Raw genomic sequence first — 19019 nt, 5'->3', positions numbered from 1 at the left:
GCTATATATCCAGTCCCAGACAGGGATTTGCATGTTTTGCTCAAATAAATGCATTCCAGTAATTTCCACTGACCATCATCAGTCATTCTTTTGGGATATTGTCCATACTTGGACAAAATGAATATATTTTGAGATTTTTTTTATTCCACTTTCCATGTGCTATTTCTGAGGCTTCTTGCGTGCCTGCCAAACAAGGTTTCTCATAGAGTTTTATACAGTCAATCACAATTTCATACATACTGTATGTTCAATGAAACATAATAGTAAGTGTATAGAAGAAAATTTTAGTTTAAAGATCATCGCATTCACATGGCATCATATCCATCACATAAAATTGCAAAACAATGATTGTAACAAGGATGCAACAGGTGAGCAATTCTTCAGATGTTGGTGCAATTTTTTCCACTATGCATAATCAAACCTGAATGAACTAAAGACGTATAAGTATAGTAAGTAGTACGTATAAATAAAGTATTTCTCAAAGACTAGCATGGTAGGACAAAAGTTCTCTGTAGGAGATTGCCCTTACTTTTTATTCAAGTTCAAGATAAAATCTGCCTATCCAAACATGGACATGGTGCCATCCCTCTGGATTTCCAGAGATAATTCAAAAGGCATGGCTCATTAAGAATATGGGTTTCAATGCAGGCTCACTTAATTCAACCCTGCAGCATAAAAGAGCAATGGATACTCTTACACTGCAGACAATAGCTGCGCTGTGTGTAACTGGGATTGACGCGCAAATATTTCAAGTTATTTACAACCTCAAACATCTTGAAGACAGAAAGGAAAAACAAGTGCTGGATTAGTGTAACAGGGAATGGACAACACAAAGAGCCTGGGCATGAAAATGTAGTGTGGCGCAGCCCTAATACACAGGCTGGCAAATGTGCCAGCTTTCTGGGCTCGAGCCTGTTTGCTTTTATGATCGGTTTGATACATTTGCTGCGGGAGACAGTGGAGCTTAGGAATTAAACTCCCCGCTTTCATGACATGCCAGCCGTATGTGTAAGGTCTCGTTATACACTGTCGGCCCGGCCACAGTTTAGCTACATCAACCTCACTGACATCGCCAATGTGTGTTAAGAGTTGTGGAAAAAAATAAATGGTTATCTGACCGAAACAACCGGCCCATCGTCTCTCCTCGGGACAGGAGGGCAAGGGGAGGAAACAAGTCTACTCTTGATTAGGTGTGGGTTAGCACTTACACCCACATAGTCTCTGCATTGATGTCTATGGGTGAAAATGATAATGACATGGTGGTTGACAGAGAATCCTAACCATTCACAGATTGCTTTGTTTGGTTTTTCCCCTCCAAAACGGATGTTGGTTATTTGGGGAAGAGTCCTATTGCTGTGTATTTGCCTGCAGCGAGATGATTGCAACTGTAGTAAACAAAAAGCCAGATATGAGGACAATCAGAAACAGCCGTCATAGGACATTGGCCAGAACCAATATCCCCGCGACCACACCAAACACACAAAACATCCCAACCAACTACAGGCTGTGGCATTTTATATATATATATATCCCTATATGTGGAGTGGGTTATCCATTCTGTGTGCAGATGGCTTTAATGTATTTAAGAGGGGAACGATACATTCATTTGAGCCCTCAGACTTGGCATCTATCTGATGCATCATCAAATTTATCTCAAGTGAAATTCATTCTGAGGTTTCTGATTTCTCAGGCAAAGGGCAGAATCTGAAACACTTCTTTGTTCATGACTGAAAATTCAAATCCTGGAAATTACATAACGGCCTCTATATTTGGGAAGACAACTGCCAATTGGTCAAATCCCAAGATCTGAAAATCTTCAGCAACTGGACAAACCTGCACATATTTTTTTTGTTAAATCTCAGGAATTTTCCTTTTACTGAATTGCCACCCAGGAATTCACCAACCTGTGCTTGACAGCTGTAGCGAGTACCATTCCTTAAAAAAGACCACACACCTTCCTCACTGATAGGCATAGCTAGTAACTCCAGTTAATTATATCCCGACACAGGAGCTTGAGCGGTGGCCACACATTTGTTTGTCAAAAACAGACAATTTATTATTCGGTGCTTGCTTAACCTTTGACCTTTCAATGTCTCCTTCGACCTTTAGGGCCGACAAATGGGTGACCCTGACATGTGGGGAACAGGCAACGGAAGTGGCCGTCTGTAAGGAAACTCTGGTGGCCATGTGGCAATTCTCACATTATCTTTGGCCAGAGAGGCTGAGTGAGTCTGACTTGACCCCTTTGACCCAAGAACACAAACACACACACATACATACAAACACACAGTTTGTCCTCCAAATGACATGAATACAGGTCATTAATACTAAATAAAAATAACATTCTGTTGATAACAGCGCTTTTTGAAATGACATAATTTTATCTGCCTCAATTTAAAAGTAACTTTTCAGAGTAAAATAGATAGAAGGGCATATTTTGTGTTTTTGTGTATTGCCATGTGGGATTGATTGACTCCCTGCACAGTCAATACTGGGTATGAAATGAGCTTACTTTTCAGCTATAGAGAGTCAAGGTCGGGCAGCACTTGTCCTATTATGCCTTCATTCATTAAGAAAATCTCCGTAATACCGTTCCACTACATTTAGCTACTAATCTAATGTGCAAAGTCAATATGTCATCCTGGGAAGGTAATGTGATTTGGTGGTGACCTAGACTGGCTCCGTGCCCCTGTAGTCCTTCATATGTGTGACCGTGTGTGTGTGTGTGTGTGTGTGTGTGTGTGTGTGTTAAATTGTACCTGTTAGGGGACAGGTTTTCAGTAATTGGAAGTTAATGAAATTGTACCCCGAACTGGACAATTTATTTATTTACTCTGTAAGACAAATAGGAGTTGGCTGGTTCCTGTTACGTATCTGTCGACCACACTGGTGTTCCTGAAGCATAAATCATTTAACAGATAGAGACAGATGACTGCATTTCCTAGGTTAAAAGGGTACAAATTATGGGCCAAACCAAGAAATTCAATCCGAACGGGGATAGTTTACTCCACTCAATTCAGCTTGGTGACCAAAGATATTTCCTTTCTGCCTCTTTTCTGTGGTTCAGTCGTTGCAGCTATAATGACTATACCCAATACTTTTTTATATTATCAAAAATTATCTAGGAGCTTTGTGGTTGTGTTTGTAGATCTTTAGGCGGCCAATCAAAGGATGAAGCTACCGGGAGATCCGCAATCTCAGTAAACTTGGCTGTCATTTGAGGACCGCTTGTGTGTAATATTAGACGCGTATCTTATCACTTTGAGACCACAGATCAAATTTCACAAGTCTTTTGTATTGACTTGCAACGCAGTGCTTTGACGTGCAGAACTGGCTCGGAGGAGAGTTGAGAAAGTTAAAGCGGCAAACTACTAACGTCTGGGTGGGCGCCAGTGTAGAACTGGGATCAGATACAATCGAGGAGACGGCTGGCGGTCTGATGACAAGACTAACTTCTCTGTTGTGTTGTCTTGTCCTTGTGCTCTAACCTCTTCATGCTCTTTGGCCTCGGGGAAATCAATTGCAGGCATTTAAAGGGACTGCGACCCCTTATAATCCATCCTCAATGACGACAATGTATACAGAGAAAATGAACCGCGCGTGTGTGTGTATGTGTGTGAAAGGAGCGGGGGTGTGTGTGTATATTCACTTGTGTGTCGTGCGTGTGTGTGTACGCTCGCAGGGAGTGACAAGATCAGAGCCTAGACGCCGTACTAAACTCTGTATCTATATTTGCATTAATTCTAGATAATCTGTTTATGTGAGTTGGCTGAATGAAATGCAATCAACAAACCGGCGCAGTCGCAGTCTGTTTCGGAGGAGAGCTCATTTTTTCTTTTTTCATTCTTTAGTCGAGAAAAGGGAGTGCTCGCTCACTGCTAGGTGCCGGGACGGAGATAGAGCAATTCATTTCAGAGTTTGTCAAGCGCAGAAAAGCACTCACATTATCATCATTTAGACGGCACGCTTTTATCGAAATGTCAAACTACAGAGCTGGAAATGATTAAAGTTCTGAATATGCCATGTCACGTCGAGGATTGAAGTGAATCATGAGTAATTATAGAGACGGAGATAGTTGGCTTTTCATTATAGCTGAGACTGTGCAGATATATTTTCTGTATCACTGCCACTGGTGTGCAGAGGCGTGTATTCATGGACAATTTGAAGAAAAAAACAAGCAACAGGAGGTAAAAAGAAAAAAAACAAACTCAAAAGTATACCACCCCATGCTTTCCAAGGTATCTGCACTTTTGCCTGCCCATTCTTGATTTAGAAATAAGCAGTACTGAAATGCTTGTTGTGTTTGGCCAGATGGGAGGAACACTATCCCAGGAATCCCATGCATCTCAAACCTTTTACCCACAATTCTGCTGGGGGAGACATACAGTAACACAAAGTCACATTCATCAGCCAATCAGGAGAGGACAAGAAGTCGGAGCAAACCACATACCCGAGGTCCCTGGTCGCCTTGATCCCCCTGCAAGAAGCAAGAAGAATTTGTCTTGAAATGTAAGGGTCGACCAGACACTGAACACACACACACACACACACCCACACATGCACTTATGTCCTCTAATAAGCACGCACACCCACACACGCACGCACACACATAATATTGCACTATTAATACGGTAAGATGCACACAGACACACACCAAAAACCTTTAAGGCATAATTCAGAACACATTGATGAAGAAAAATAATACAGGAACCCTCAACTATTCATTGTGGTTGAGGGTAAAATCACTTATGATAACACAGACTGACATGAATAGGGTATGAGAGAGAGAGAGGGAGAGAGAGAGAGAGAGAGAGAGAGAGAGAGAGAGAGAGTAGCGGTGTGAGGTTTGGTAGGGTTTGGTGAGGGGGCTGAACGGGGGGTGAACCGTGCTGCGGGGCCCAGATTTTATGCCCCAAAGATCCCTGGCTTTCTGCCTTTTCTGGGGTAGATCTCTGCGGACGGAGGCCTTTCCTGAAGAACAAAACTAATACGAGGCTCGGTTTCATATTGGCGGTAGTGTGAAAACGTGTGTGCGTGCCAGTGGACGAGTCGCCGTATGGCGGAGAGCTGGGTGGCTGTGGATTTGCCACATTAGGGTGAAAGCGAGGAAAAAATACACCTCTGGTTGAAATGATGGAGGAATAGAACACATGTTGGACACTATGCATTAGAACCTGAATCTGTCATTATGTGTCTAGAATAGGATTACTGGAGATCTTTGATGAGTGCAGGTCACATCTTATTCTCCCTTGTTGGCTTAGATGCATTTTTGGACAACTTATCACACATGGCTGGGAATTCTGCTAAAACAAGTGGATGCAATAACGCCTGCACAATGTGAAATAAAACAGCTCCTCTAGAATGTTTGTAATTTTTCATTGGGCGGTCAGTCCAAATCCTGATTTAATGGGAAAACAGTTGTGGATGACCACCGGACTGATCCACACTCAGACGGAACGCTTTATTCGTCTTGGGTGGGAGAATGAACACAGTTGTTTCTCATTTTGTCAAGCTGCAGATGAAGTGGTTCAATGAGAGGCAAGAACATGCATCTAACGATCAAGATTCAGTTATGCACGACTGTCATAACGAATACTTGACAATCGTCTGAATCTGGTTTTATGAGATATGCTGAAATGGGAGGGGGGGTTCTGTTTTCTGCTTTTGAGTAACTGCAAATACACAAAATTGATGATTCAAATGTGATCTTTGCTAAGTGTTGAACTGCAAACTTCAGCCCAAGTACTATGGTAGCACCAATACGATTTTTACTACAAATTCAATAGTAGAGCTACATTAGACAAATGATCATCTGTTTCTCTGTGTTGGATTTTAGCCCTGGTTAAGACTCTCACGCTCTGTTTTTTTACAGCACATTAATCCCAGCAAATATGATGGGATTGATTGAATATGAATATGAATTGAATATGATTTTCCAACATGTAGTGGAATTTGTAGTTTATTTCACAATACAATGTAGTTCATACAATACATAAAATACACACAATTCATACTACATATGTATAAAACATACAGAAATACATACAGTGCATACAGTACATACACGTACATGCATGTATATATGTATGTATGTATGCATGCATATATGTATGTACGGTATGTTCATTCATTAATTAATTCATTGCTGGCCCGTAAAGCACCCAGGTTTTCCAGGCCTTGAACTGAACTGTATTTTAGAAGTATGCACACAGATCTTTGAGTAACACAGAGGCAACTATCTCCACTCTAAGTGAATGGAGGGGCATCATCAACTGCGGTGTGAATCAAGGGAGTTGATGGTTTTAATCTTTTGATGCAAAAGCATGGGCACAGATTGGTCCCCAGGTCCTGCAGACTTATAAAGAGACAGTGTGGTTATTTTGCACGCTCCGCTGCTGTTTTATGGAGGAATGCTCAGTGAAGCATTTAAGGACTTCAGCTTGGGCTCTGGAGTTAAGTCATTAATGTACTGTGCCGTGGATTTGTGAACGACAGGAGGATTTTAATATTCAGCGCCTGAGACTTCAGGTCGGGGTGACTTCAATGTGAATTACAGCATAAAATGCAAAACAACACTCTTTATGGACAAATTAACTGGGAGTAAAGCAAAGACATACATTTTTATTGTCTTGACCCTCAAAGATGGGCAATATGTAAAGGATTTTGGATTTTGGTCTTTGTAAAGCAGCTGAAAAAGTATATTTGAGCATTTCAACGGCAATAAATCAAGCAACATGTAAAATTACTCACCTTGTCACCCTTTGCACCTGGAGGGCCCTATTGAGAGAAAAGAATAAACTTGTAAAAAACGGATTTTAACAACACTTGAACACATGAAAATGAGTCAAATAAGAATATATCTCACGTCAGTTATTCTCAATCGTTCTGCTGCCATGCACACTTTAGTCAGAGAAAAACTCCCAAGGACTCTGCAGCACTGATTGCCTGGGAATGTCATATACTGTAAAAAGCCCGGTGTAACTAATCATACAAGCCAGGAAACAAATAGAGCTGCTATACAAGGCTTGAATGCCCTTAACGCAGAGGAGGACGACATAATCAAAAGGTTAACAAATTGAGTTTTAATGAAACTAACAGTGTATTTTTTGACATTGATCTTAAAATCTCCAGTCACATTAGGTTGGGAACCAGTGTCTTATGCCATATGGAGGGCTTATACAAACACACAATTAAAACCAAAAACAGGCCTAAATCAAGTCCATGTTTACTCAAAGGCTCAAATCCAGCAATCTCCAACCAAATATTGGCAAGTGCATCGTGAAAATGTGCCCCGAACGAAGAGAACACTTATTTTTTGCTTTTTTTACACAGCAGTTTTTTGCGAGGTAGTTGGCTGCTGTGCATTCCAATGTCTGTCAATCAATGGGCGAAGGCTCCTGGGTGGGCCTGTAAAAGGTCATGGGTGAGCGAGAGGATTTGACGATGGGGTGTGCATCCATACGCCTAAGCCTAATGAGCTTGCATTCGAAACGCATGCAGGATTTTTAACATTCAGCAGAAGGATCCAGTGTGCGCCGGGCTTTTTTCCTTCTCTGAGGCTGGGCTTCTGGAAAAAACTAGCTTTGGAAAAATCACTATTAGATCAGTGTCAGCAGAGTGACTAACTGACCACCCGCTTAGCAACAGTGTTCCTGAGACCAGAGGCTTATATCATTGTTCATCCAAATGACACCTGATGAGCTGCTTCATAATCATAACTAATCATGTGATGTTCATTCAGTGAAATGGTTTTTCTGCTTCTAAGGTAACAATGTGTATTTGAGAACAGATCTGTATCAGCTACAATAACTTCAAACAGAAATTGTACATCGTTCCGCTTGTTCTCTTCTTCTTTTGTTCTGCAATTGATTTTGTGACCTAAAGAGAAATATACAGCCTTAGGTAATGAAGTAATAACGATTCCACCACCAAAAAGCCTCTGTAGTATGGCTGTCATCCTTACAGCTACAGTAATAGCGCTGAAGCAGTTGCACCTCTAGCCTAGTAATGTCAAAACTTGGTTTGCTTCCACACATATCACATATCCCGCTCCTCTCCAACACACACACACACACACACACAGACACAAAGACACGCAGAGAGAAGAACATCGACAGTAATCCGTAGATTGATGGTATCAGAATACCAGAATAAGACCTGTGTTTATATGCTGTTCGCAGCCCATGAATCCACTGACCCAGAATAGCAGGCTTGTAGACACACACTTTGCTGGAGGCTGGCACACGATCGAACAGTCTGAAATTAAAGTGCTCCATAGGTATTTCAGTCATTCTGCTCAGCCAGTTTTTACCACACTGCATGGGGGGGGGGGGGGGGGGGGTCCAGCCAGGTCTTTTCCCTCTCAGCACCTTTGGGTATCATTTATGATGTATACTTATCTGTTTGATTTATGTATATTAGTGCATTTGTTTTCAACTGCCCAAATTATCTTGGCCATGAAGTCGTGAAACCTGTTTTGCATCTTCCTACGAATTCTAATATAAGGCAACTGTTTGGTTGATAGGCTCCTTTCAGCAAGGGCAGGACAGAGGCTGATGGGAAATGTAGTTTTAATAAATGTCTCTAATCCACACAGATCTAAGGAGGTGGTCCTGCTGCCTCCTCGCCTGGCCATGCAGAGAGCCACAATACACTTGTAAACACAAATTGTGGCATTATGAAAACAGTGTTTCCGATGGCGGTTCCCTGGGGGCGAATCACAGAGGTGAAGATATTGGAATCAAATGTGACTTTTACTTTTAAAGAGATGCAGTGCCATTCCAGAGGGGCTGGATGCCAAAGAAGTTTCCAGCATGTTCCTGAAACAGGACGGCAGCTGAATCGGTCAACAACAAATCAGTGTGGCGCTTTTTGTTGTGAGGGAAAATTGCCTTTGGACAATAGGAAGCTATTGACAAGCTATTACCACAAACATATGAACGGCTGGACCAAATAAATACTTAAATATACCCACTGCAGCTTTAACACAAGCCTGCTTGACATATTATGTCTGGCACTGAAACAATACAGAACTAAACAGTTGGCGCACAAAATTACTGGGCACCAGAAGTTTGTGGAAAGAAATGAGAACTCCCTTCATTTTATGTGATTTAACATTTCTATAAAGTCAGATTGCTTCATGAAAACTGCAGCAGCATTGTGGAAATCGATTAAATTGGAATTCCTTTTTGAATTACTCTTAAAGTAAACCTGAAAAAAGAACTGAGTGTTTGGACTTCCATAATAGGGCAAAAGAACATGTCCACTTTTTTCTTAGTGTGGGAACGAATTCAATGAGGAAAATGGCGTTAGATAGGTTAGACAGGTGTTAGATGGTGGATGATCTCTACACAACGCATCTGTGAGAGTATTGTAAGTAATGCTATCAGGCATCCTAGATAGCTATAACTAGTGATATGACAACTGTGTTCTTATCTTATATTCCGTGTTTTATTTTCTTTCACTAATAGTAAAAGTACTGTTAGTTACTTTTAACACATTGAGCCATATATGTGGCTTCTATCAGTTGCCCGAAAACATACAGTTCATTTTAGCCTTCCATCTGGCAGTAATGCATGTGGAAATGATTTCACTACACAACCTGCACCTGCTCATTATACGCTCCATCATTTGCACATCACTTGGACAGGCAGCATCCACTGGAGCTCTTCCAAAAGCTTTAGTGAATACAGTGAAGGTCTTTTAAAGAGACTATTAAACAGCTCTCCTGCAAAGACTGCTTGAAAGGAACAAGCTGTACAGTAGAATTGCTATGGGTGTCTATTAGTCAGGCAATCTCTGCAGCTCTGCGGTTTCAGTCTGCCCCAAGGATGGTTTCTAATCAGCACCTGTGTATGCTATTCACATCTTTTTACTGCTTCTGCTCTGGCTCCTTTTCAGAAGCAGCCTTCCAGCAGGCGCTCCGCGGATCATCAGGCCGCTTCTTTTTGATCAGCCTGCTCACCGTGCGGCGGCAAGTTATTTGGTAAAACTTTATTTGAATAGTCGAGCGCTGATACACAACTTGCTATAAAGTGACTACAATGGGCCATTAAAAAGTCAGCAGAGTTCCAGGTGATACTCATAATAGTGTGAAAAGCTGTCTATAGATATTCAGTGGCTGGGTTAGGGATAATCATAGGCCTGGGGTTAGGTTCAGGTCAGGATTAGGGTTAACATAGTCAGTGGTGGAAGAAGTATTCAGATCTTTGACTTAAGTAAAAGTAGCAATACCACAGTGTAAAAATACTTTGTTACAAGTAAAAGTCCTGCATTCAAAATCTTACTTAAGTCAAAGTACAAAAGTATTAGCATCAAAATATACTTAAAGTAGCAAAAGTAAAAGTAATCATTATGCAGAATGGCCCATTTCAGAATCTTATATATCATGTTATTGGACTATAATTATTGATACATTAATGTGTTCATCACTTTAATGTTGCAGCTGGTAAAGGTGGAGCTAATTTTAATTACTTTATATACTGCTGGGTAGCTTAACCTATAAAAATATATCATAATTTAATAGTTGATTTATAATTTGTATTAATAATCAAAATCTGCAAAGTAACTAGTAACTAAAGCTGTCAAATAAATGTAGTGGAGTAAAAAGTACAATATTTCCCTCTGAAATGTAGTAGAGTAGAAGTATAAAGTAGCATGAAATGGAAATACTCAAGTAAAGTACAAGTACCTCTGAATTGTACTTAAGCACAGTACTTGAGTAAATGCACTTAGTTACATTCTACCACTGACCATAGTCTACACAGAGGCAGCAAATAGGCGAGTGACACTTTGACTTTTTGCCAGCTGATAGTTGAGTATCAACACTGAACTGCCCAAATAAAGTGTTACCAGTTATTATATATTTTGCTCAATGATTAACCCTCTACAGTGTCTGTCTACCATGGTTATAAACAAATTACACTGGAATGGCCAATTCTGATGGTATTCTGATGTACTTTATGGGTTTCTATGGCAACTGAGAACAAAGTTACTGTGAATATCCTTTTGCATTTTGGATTTGGGCGTGTATTTGGTGTGTATAGCACATCTTTGGTTCAGTCATAGAGAGCCAGGGACCATTATTTCACAGAAAACCACTTTCAATATTAGTCCATGTAAGTCAGGACACTTGAGAAATATTGGACACCTCCTTCACAGCTTGGTGATGAACAGAATGCAGTCACACCGAGCGAGAAGTGCTATATTTATTGATTGAAAATGACACATCACACTGATGGTAAGCCTCGCATCTTCTGCTGCTCGATGCTGGGCAAATTTATGTCAAACTTCCATCATGAGATGATTTATAACAGAACATCCATTGCGCGTGTTATCTTCAAATTTATGGTGGACCACTGGATCAGTATTAAGCTCTTCCCTATCCAGATTCATGTCTAACTTCTGATTCTAAGCCAAACCGTGACCACTGTCTCCTCCAATGGCCTGAAATGAGCTGCTGGTAAAAAAAAAAAAACGAAAAGGAAACCCCTGGCACCTTTAAAAGAGCGTGGGGAAGAAACATGGAAAGGTCTGCAAGGGAGTATAAAAGGCAAGGAGAACTGGGGCCAAACCCACAGGCAACATGGAGATCATTGCCATTCAAATCTGATAATGTAACTTGCTCCACTTTATATTACAAGGAAACAGTAAACGATGTTCAATAAAACCATTCTGGCTCTGAGGTAGGTCAAACATGGCTCTTGCACTGCTGATTACCAAGAAGTTAATATATTTTGTGCAAATGGATTTTCATAGGTTCTGTGTTGGTTTGCCTTGGTTTGTAAGGAAGTTGGAAGACAAGCAGGGTCAGAAATTATTTTTTAATTAATCTTGAGAAAAGGCTCTCTATATTTTTGGCTGCAATCTTAAAATGCTTGTCACACTTCCACACAGATTAACCACAATCACAAACATTGTATTCTCATTGTTATTGACAGGACAAAATCCCCTTTTCAAAGACCTGTAATCAACCAAGTGAAATGGTTTAACCTACTATTATCACTCACTATAATAGTCCAGGCATTCACATCAACTCGCTGAAAAGCGCGTTATTTCTGTCAGCCCGATTTTAAATTGTTTTAAAAGTCAAGGCACTGAATATCCATATTTCACATTCCTACTCTCCTATAATTTTCTTGAAACATGATGGATGAAAGTTTGACAGCGCTCGCCTGACTCCGCAGTGCAGGGGCTGGATCACATCCATAGGTTTAGCTGTTGTTGACATGAGCAAAATCATACTCGCGGGTTTGGCTGCGAGACGCCGGTACGATCATGTGAGGCAATCCACCTAATCCAACGAGATGCAAAGAGTCAGGAACGGGGATCCACATGTAACCTCCGTCTGGACTGCGCTGTATTAGTTTTCATCGCAGCGACCTGTTAAATGTATCGAGATCCAGCAAATCAATCTATCAAACGGAGCTCGCATCCATGTCATAGAGCCTGTGCCAACTGGGCTGGCTGCAGTTGCTGCAGCCTGAACCGCCGGCCACATGGAACCAATCATCTCACCCTGGAGCACTGGCATCCCCCAGAGCACAGGCCAACGACTACTGCTTTTACAACCTCGTCTTTACAGCCATACAGTTTTTTCGCACAGCAACATAATATTAATAAACATGTGTGTACATAGGGAGTTTAACAAAGCGCTCCTTGAGGCACCGGGTGTCGACAGGGAACGATGAGGGGAAGAGGGTGCAGGTGAAGAGCGCGGCCACAAAAGTAAGAAAGAGGGCCAATGTGAAGGGTTTGTACGGGCCGATCCCTGACTTATGAACCCCGCACAGTAAAGCCACTTATGTTTGCCACATGTCAAATTTTGCAGGAACCAATGCTAAGAGTAATGCCTCTGAGATGATTTGTTGACAACAGATACTCCTACTTCAGAGTAAAGCCTTTGAATGTGTGGCTTTTGTGGTGTCGATGGTTGCCCCTTTACATAAGAGAGAACATGAATTCTAACTACTGCTGCATTCAATAACAGACAGAAATCACAACAGCAATTGCCATCTACAAACCCTATAAACCCTTAAACAAGTTATGCTGCTAAAAGTATTGATTAGTTACCTCTCAGTCAATGGCAGCCTGATGCAGCCATTCGATTGAGTTCGCCTGACTTACAGACTACAAATGAATCCTGCAGCAATGAAGTCTTCTCATGAGTGATTCTTACTGTGTGGTGTGAGTGGACTCGACGCACGTGGCGTCTTTCCTTTCACAACATTTCCCGTAAGCTCTCCAAAGTAGCGCCGTCCCATTAGATCTCTCCGGATAAACAAACACATCAATTGCACCGATAGATGGGGTGGAAGTGGTGGTAACTGCAAAATGCACATTTGGCCATTTCCAGCCAAAGGCTTGATGTGGGGATCTTTGGAAGTGAAATCTCTGTTGAATTTCAAACAATGTGTGCAAACCTGGAACGGAGCAAAAGACGTCCAGTTTTAAAAAATCTGCACACATCCATCTGTTAGTTCTGCATGGGAACCCTCAATCATATTACCGTGGGCCCCGGGGGAACTTTTTTCAAGGCGGGAAACTAATGGGGGACAGGGATGTGAGTAATCAGAGCAGAATGGGCAGGAACGGACGACCACAAGTGGCTGGTGCTTGTCGAGGGAATCTGGACGCAGAGGTTAGGCAGGGATAGGAAAACCACACTGGAAAACTGACTTGGGAATGGCATCTGGTTCCCATATCCACAGTGTATCACAATTAGCCGGCATAAAATGACTTTAATGTGTGTGTGCGTGTGTGTGTGTGTGTGTGTGTGTGTGTCTCTACTTGTTGTTATGTATTGGATGTTCTTGTGGAAGTAGAGATTCTATGTGGGGACAAGAGAATGCAGATGCACATGTTTGTCAGTGAAAGTGAAACTAATGGCATTAGGTGTGTTCGTATGTTTTTAAGGACAGTTTGTCAGTGTGCATGTGCGAAAATGCAACTGTGCATGTGTATGTGTGAGTGTTTGTGTGTGTGTGTGTGTGCGTTAGAAATGCCAGTTTTGCTCAGCAGGCTTGTGCCAGAGAAGGCCCTGCAGGTCCAGCTCTCTGCTGGTCAAGCTAATTTACTGAGTAACCTTGTAATTAGGGAGCTGCTGATGGAGAGAGCGGCCTCCTCTCGCAACGTGGACCTGAGGGACGGTCACTCAGTAGCCGGAAACGGGGAGAACATTCTTATTCAGGATCTCACTCGGAGAAGGTCTCACACATTTATATTAATCCTGAGCAGGGGAGACTGAAAGATCTAAACAGCTTTGACCAACATCAGGGATAAAAAAAAAAAGTAGGCATGAAAAAACGCAAACACTGCTGTATTTCTGCGCAATACGTAAGCAAATTTCTGACCCACAAAATTCTTGTCATGGATATGAAATGTTATGAATAAGGGGGAATATTCCAGTTGGCAAAGACTTTCATTTCTTCTGTCAACGCCACCAGAACCACATGCTGGACAGAAAAGATGGGTTACTCTACGTTTTTCAGCGTTTGACGTTATGAGATGGAGGAAACTTTCTCTCTCGATCAAAAAAGCAACTTTAGAGCATCAAATTCACACTATTTTAACTCTTCTATTAAGCTTAAGTGGCCACAGTGAGATTTAAACTGTGATGTGCTGAGTATTCAGTCTACTCAGTGCTCTATTGAGGCTGCCCCTTCGAATCACTATGACTAAACCTCATGGTTGGCTCGAGCGCCGCTTCTCGTTATTTGCTGAGAGACAAGTGCTGCTGATGGGCACCGCATCAGCAGAGGACTGACATCGAAAAGGTCAAACTCTTAATGTTGTCACATCCAGCGCCAGCGGGGCTCCTCAGGCACCGGTGCCCTTCTGAGCCCAAATAAACGCTGTCATGTCAGATAGATCCACTTACAGCTCTCGATGGGCCTCCTCAATGCTGAAAACCGGCGCCAGAGGGTGTGTGTGTGCGTGCGTGCCTGTGTGTGTGCCCTCTGCGGTTGTTGTGAGCCTGTTTATGGGTGTTTTGTGCTTCCAACTCACAACAGGCCATATTACTTTGCGAACAAAAGTAGGAATTGTAAATGAACACATTTGGGCATGCAGGACCTCCCTCTTAATGTTTGCCAGTGGTTTCACAGCCTCGCGTTCAGATAAACCGGCGTCTCCCCCGTCCCTTCCCCCTCCTCCTCCGCGGGGCAAAAGTGATCAAAGTCCAGCTGGAGTATGTTTTATTAACAGGTGTGGAGCTGCAGTGCATAACAGATGAAGGATGAGGGGTTGAGGGCGCCCGGGCTCCTCTGCATCACCCCCACGCGCCTCTAATCCCCGTGCCGCGGCTGCATAATTCATACGTTGTGACCGATCATCCTCGACCTGCGGCGCTGGAATCCCGGCTGCTTTCTGAAGACGCGGGGAGGTGGAAACATACACACCTGTCACATAGAGAGGCAACCTTGCAGATCCACTAGACTGTGCTCATACGTAACTGAACTGGCTTGGGATTCCGGTTTATTACAAAGGCGTGAGCTTGGTGGGCTGAAGCGGGCCTGATATTTCCAACATCGTATCGTTTTCATCATGATTTTCCTCTTCCTTCTGATCAAAACATCAGGCTAGTTTCTTTGCATGTCTGTATTATTGTAACTTTGCATGGCACATGGTCTCTGCTAAAAAGTATAGTCAGCGGGTGGTGTTAGTGGGGAACTACACAGCAGCCTCAGGGATGGTGTTTTACGCTTGACTTGGTGCTAAATGGTGTGCACACACAGCGGTGGGTGCCGTGGGTTGATGTTTTGAAGCTACATAGACCGCTCTTGAAGGATGTGAAAACAGATAATAAAGGAGAAGTTAAGACATGATCATTTTTGCTTCGGCTGTCATTCCTCGGCCCTTACTAACCTTTATATACAATATGTAACCTCTCACTGGTGTCAGCGGCAATTTGAAGCAAACATTCTGTTCTTTTAAGTATTTCCATACCGCTACAGTTGAAAATCATCAACATAACCACATCTGTAGCATGTTTCCATTAATATTTTTCCATTAATATTTTTCCAATCTGCCTGGAGGACAAGTGGAGATATCCTACTTCACATTGCCCTCTAATAACCCATGATCATTTGACAACTGACCCTAAGATCCCTTGCAAAATTTACATAGAAGCTGAAGTAGCGGAAAAAGAAGCGAAATGAAAACAAAGCAAATCTCTTTTCCATGTCTGAACGTTGTACATTAGGCGCCGATGAAGATCGTTCCCGATGAGTTTTGATTGAGGAGACCTATTCTCTTTCTGTGTCCGGAACCGCAGGTCCCTGTCCATTCATCAGCGGCTAAGTAACAATTAAGCCAAATAGATCTGTAATGACTTCAGCAGGGCTGGTTTGTTTGGCTCGGAGGCCTGCGTGCAATTTACGCAATGTTCCCAGAGTTAAAGAGGGAGCTGCTGAATATTCATAGCGACATGTCCTTTGCCATCCCCCGGGTGGGCATAGCAAATGAGAAACCACATGAGATCACTTACTAACGTCTTTTTTTTTTTTTTTTTTTTTTTTAAGAAACTGGCACAGGTTTTTTATTTCCGAAACAGATTCAGTGAGTCATTGTCAGATCATTGCATTCTTTGAAGATACAATGAAATCTGCAGAAATCTAAGACGGGTCTGTTTTTATAAATGCAGACACTCACCCAGACATATGCAGGTTTTTGCGCTGTAAATCAAAGCCTTTATTTTGTTTAGTGCAGTATTGCTACAGCGGTTTTGCCAGGTAACCCCCTGCTTGAACCCTCTTGCCTCTTCAAACTGCAGCACAACTAATAGGACCCCTACCAAACATTTACAGCACTGTCTGCTACCTATAATGACTTCATCAGCATGAGTGATTTGCTGGCCACAACCGGAGCACAGTCAGGTACTTACAGTATGTGAGCTGGATTTACCGTGTCTCACACAATGGAACAATCCCAAAAGTCCCAAAAGACAGGCTATCCACACATTTACTAGCAAAAACCAAGCGCTCTTACTGTAAGAACAATTCAAAGACAACACAATTTGAGCTCCAGCCTTCTCCGGAGACGTCAAACAGAATGACTTTATTTGTCAGATGCAAGGCCTGGCGACAGAGGCTGAGAAGCGAGACCACCTGCACTTACTTACCTCCCAGAACCCCAGGAGCGAGCGTCTGAGAAGGCTCTGAGGATTAACTTACGACTTTTACGGCTCAGTCGGCACACGCTATTATACCTATTCAATCACACTTGCCTCCTGACTCCATAAATAATTTTAACAGAACGCACACACACACAGAAACACACACACACACACACACACAGAGTGCCTGCTTGACCCGGTTACAGTTAACTGTCACAACCCCCGGTGCTTATATATGGGTTTGTCTTCATCTTTGGGGAAAGTCAGAAGTTTTCCATCTGTTGAGGCGAGTGGATCTGTGATCACCCGGCAGTGTAATGAAGTGAGATAATCTCTCTGGGTGCAGGGGGCTGGCAGGGACAGTTGGTAGCAAGGATATTACAAACCAGACTGCCCTAGATGACAGGGAAAGGTCCCCTATTAGGGGAAGGCAGGGATGAAAAGATTATTTTAATAATATAGTCAGATTGCACGGTGCAACCGAGAGGGTTTTTGTCAGTAAATTCTTCAAAAATCAGTCACTTCTTTTAAATCATTTTCATAACCATACTTTTGTACTGTTTTGTTTGCTTTACAGCTTTTAACCTAGTTCTTTGTTCTAGTTTACTGCTGCATACTTGATGTGCCTCCATGTTTTTATAATGCTAGAGCTTTCCTGTTATGTAAATCACTTGTAGCTTGTTCTTGAAAAGCACGTTCAAAAGAAAGCTTACTTGTCCTGCTAAATATTAAAGCTTCCACTTGGTATATTTTAGTGCTAGAAGAGTATTTTGCTCAAACATGCTGAAATACTCATCCGCTGTGCTGCTGGGTGTTTGTCACCCTGTGCTGCAGCGTCCTACAGGTATGGTTTACTGTTTGCTAAGTGGGAGTTTTTTACCTTCAGCATGGCTATCACCATCAGAGAAGATGTGGAGAAGGCATACTTACAGGAGGTCCTGAAACAAAGAGGGAAAAAAGAGACATGGTTAGTGTGTTTTCTATCAGGAAATCAGCAAACAAACCAGCAAACAGCCACTGTAACCAAATATCCATGTCTAATACATGAAAGCATCCTCTTGCTAGCAGGGATTCCTCTTAGGACAATGGTACTACAGTTTAAGATGTTTGGTTTTGTGTGTGGACAAGCAGAGTTAGACTGCAATCTGTTACACTAAGTTACATTTCATAAACATGCCTGTCCCCCTGAGCCACTGTTTAAAATATGCCTACACTCACTTCTATGCACACAGTGGGGAGACAGTAGCAACAGTAGTGCTACTGGAAACTCAGGTTCCAATCCCCACCACAAATAGCCATTCAATTGCAGCATAACTCCAAAATTACACCTGTATTTTTACCCATGGCATTTAACACTGGCATCGTGACAAAATGCTCATCCCACTATCCGGTTTCCGTCCCGTCGGGCCAACAATGACCACCGGGCCCGGCCTGTCACATCCTGCATCTGTAAGTGGCTCTAATTTCACTACTACAAGGGGTCGTGCGCTTGTTAAAAAATCCCCCCACGTTTTTGTGAGGTGACGCTCCTGTCCTTTCCCCCAATTACTGCTGCTCAAAGGACCGTGTGCCAACGCAGTTCAGCGCTCCCCAGAACCCTGCAAATCATTCTGGGTCTTTAGGTTCTTATTAAAGGAGCCCAGATGCTCAAACCCCCAAAAAATGAAGGTTTTTTTTTTTTTTTTACAAGTCCTACGTTGTTGAACTGTTCTTCCTTGTGACCAGAGGGAAAGTGCAAATTGCTCCTGCAGCTGGGGCAGTTAAGGAGCTCCGCATCTGAGACTCACTGGGCTGCACTTCTATAGCCTGATATATGGATCATTGAGTTACAGTAGACCGCTTACTGTAGCTTTTCAATAAGCCTCCTCAATGGTGTGTTTTTGACATGTCCCTCTGTGTCAAATGG

General features: G+C 42.4%; 1 protein-coding gene across 1 annotated transcript in view; it reads right to left on the bottom strand.

Moving 5' to 3' along the window:
- Positions 1 to 19019, bottom strand: part of LOC139643641 (collagen alpha-1(XXV) chain) — a 140089-nt gene that overhangs the window by 43450 nt on the left and 77620 nt on the right. The window contains exons 4-6 of the mRNA XM_071518850.1: positions 18044 to 18051; positions 6751 to 6777; positions 4451 to 4477 (exon numbers count right to left, since the gene is read on the bottom strand). Coding sequence (XP_071374951.1) covers positions 4451 to 4477; positions 6751 to 6777; positions 18044 to 18051 — 62 coding nt within the window. The remainder of the gene's footprint in view (positions 1 to 4450; positions 4478 to 6750; positions 6778 to 18043; positions 18052 to 19019) is intronic.

This window comes from Centroberyx affinis, unplaced genomic scaffold, assembly GCF_046629955.1.
Source record: "Centroberyx affinis isolate AG114_WGS23_722 - 3 ecotype Tasmania unplaced genomic scaffold, CSIRO-AGI_Caff_v1 ptg000637l_1, whole genome shotgun sequence".
NCBI lineage: Eukaryota > Metazoa > Chordata > Actinopteri > Beryciformes > Berycidae > Centroberyx > Centroberyx affinis.
This window is presented reverse-complemented; position numbering and strand designations above follow the sequence as displayed.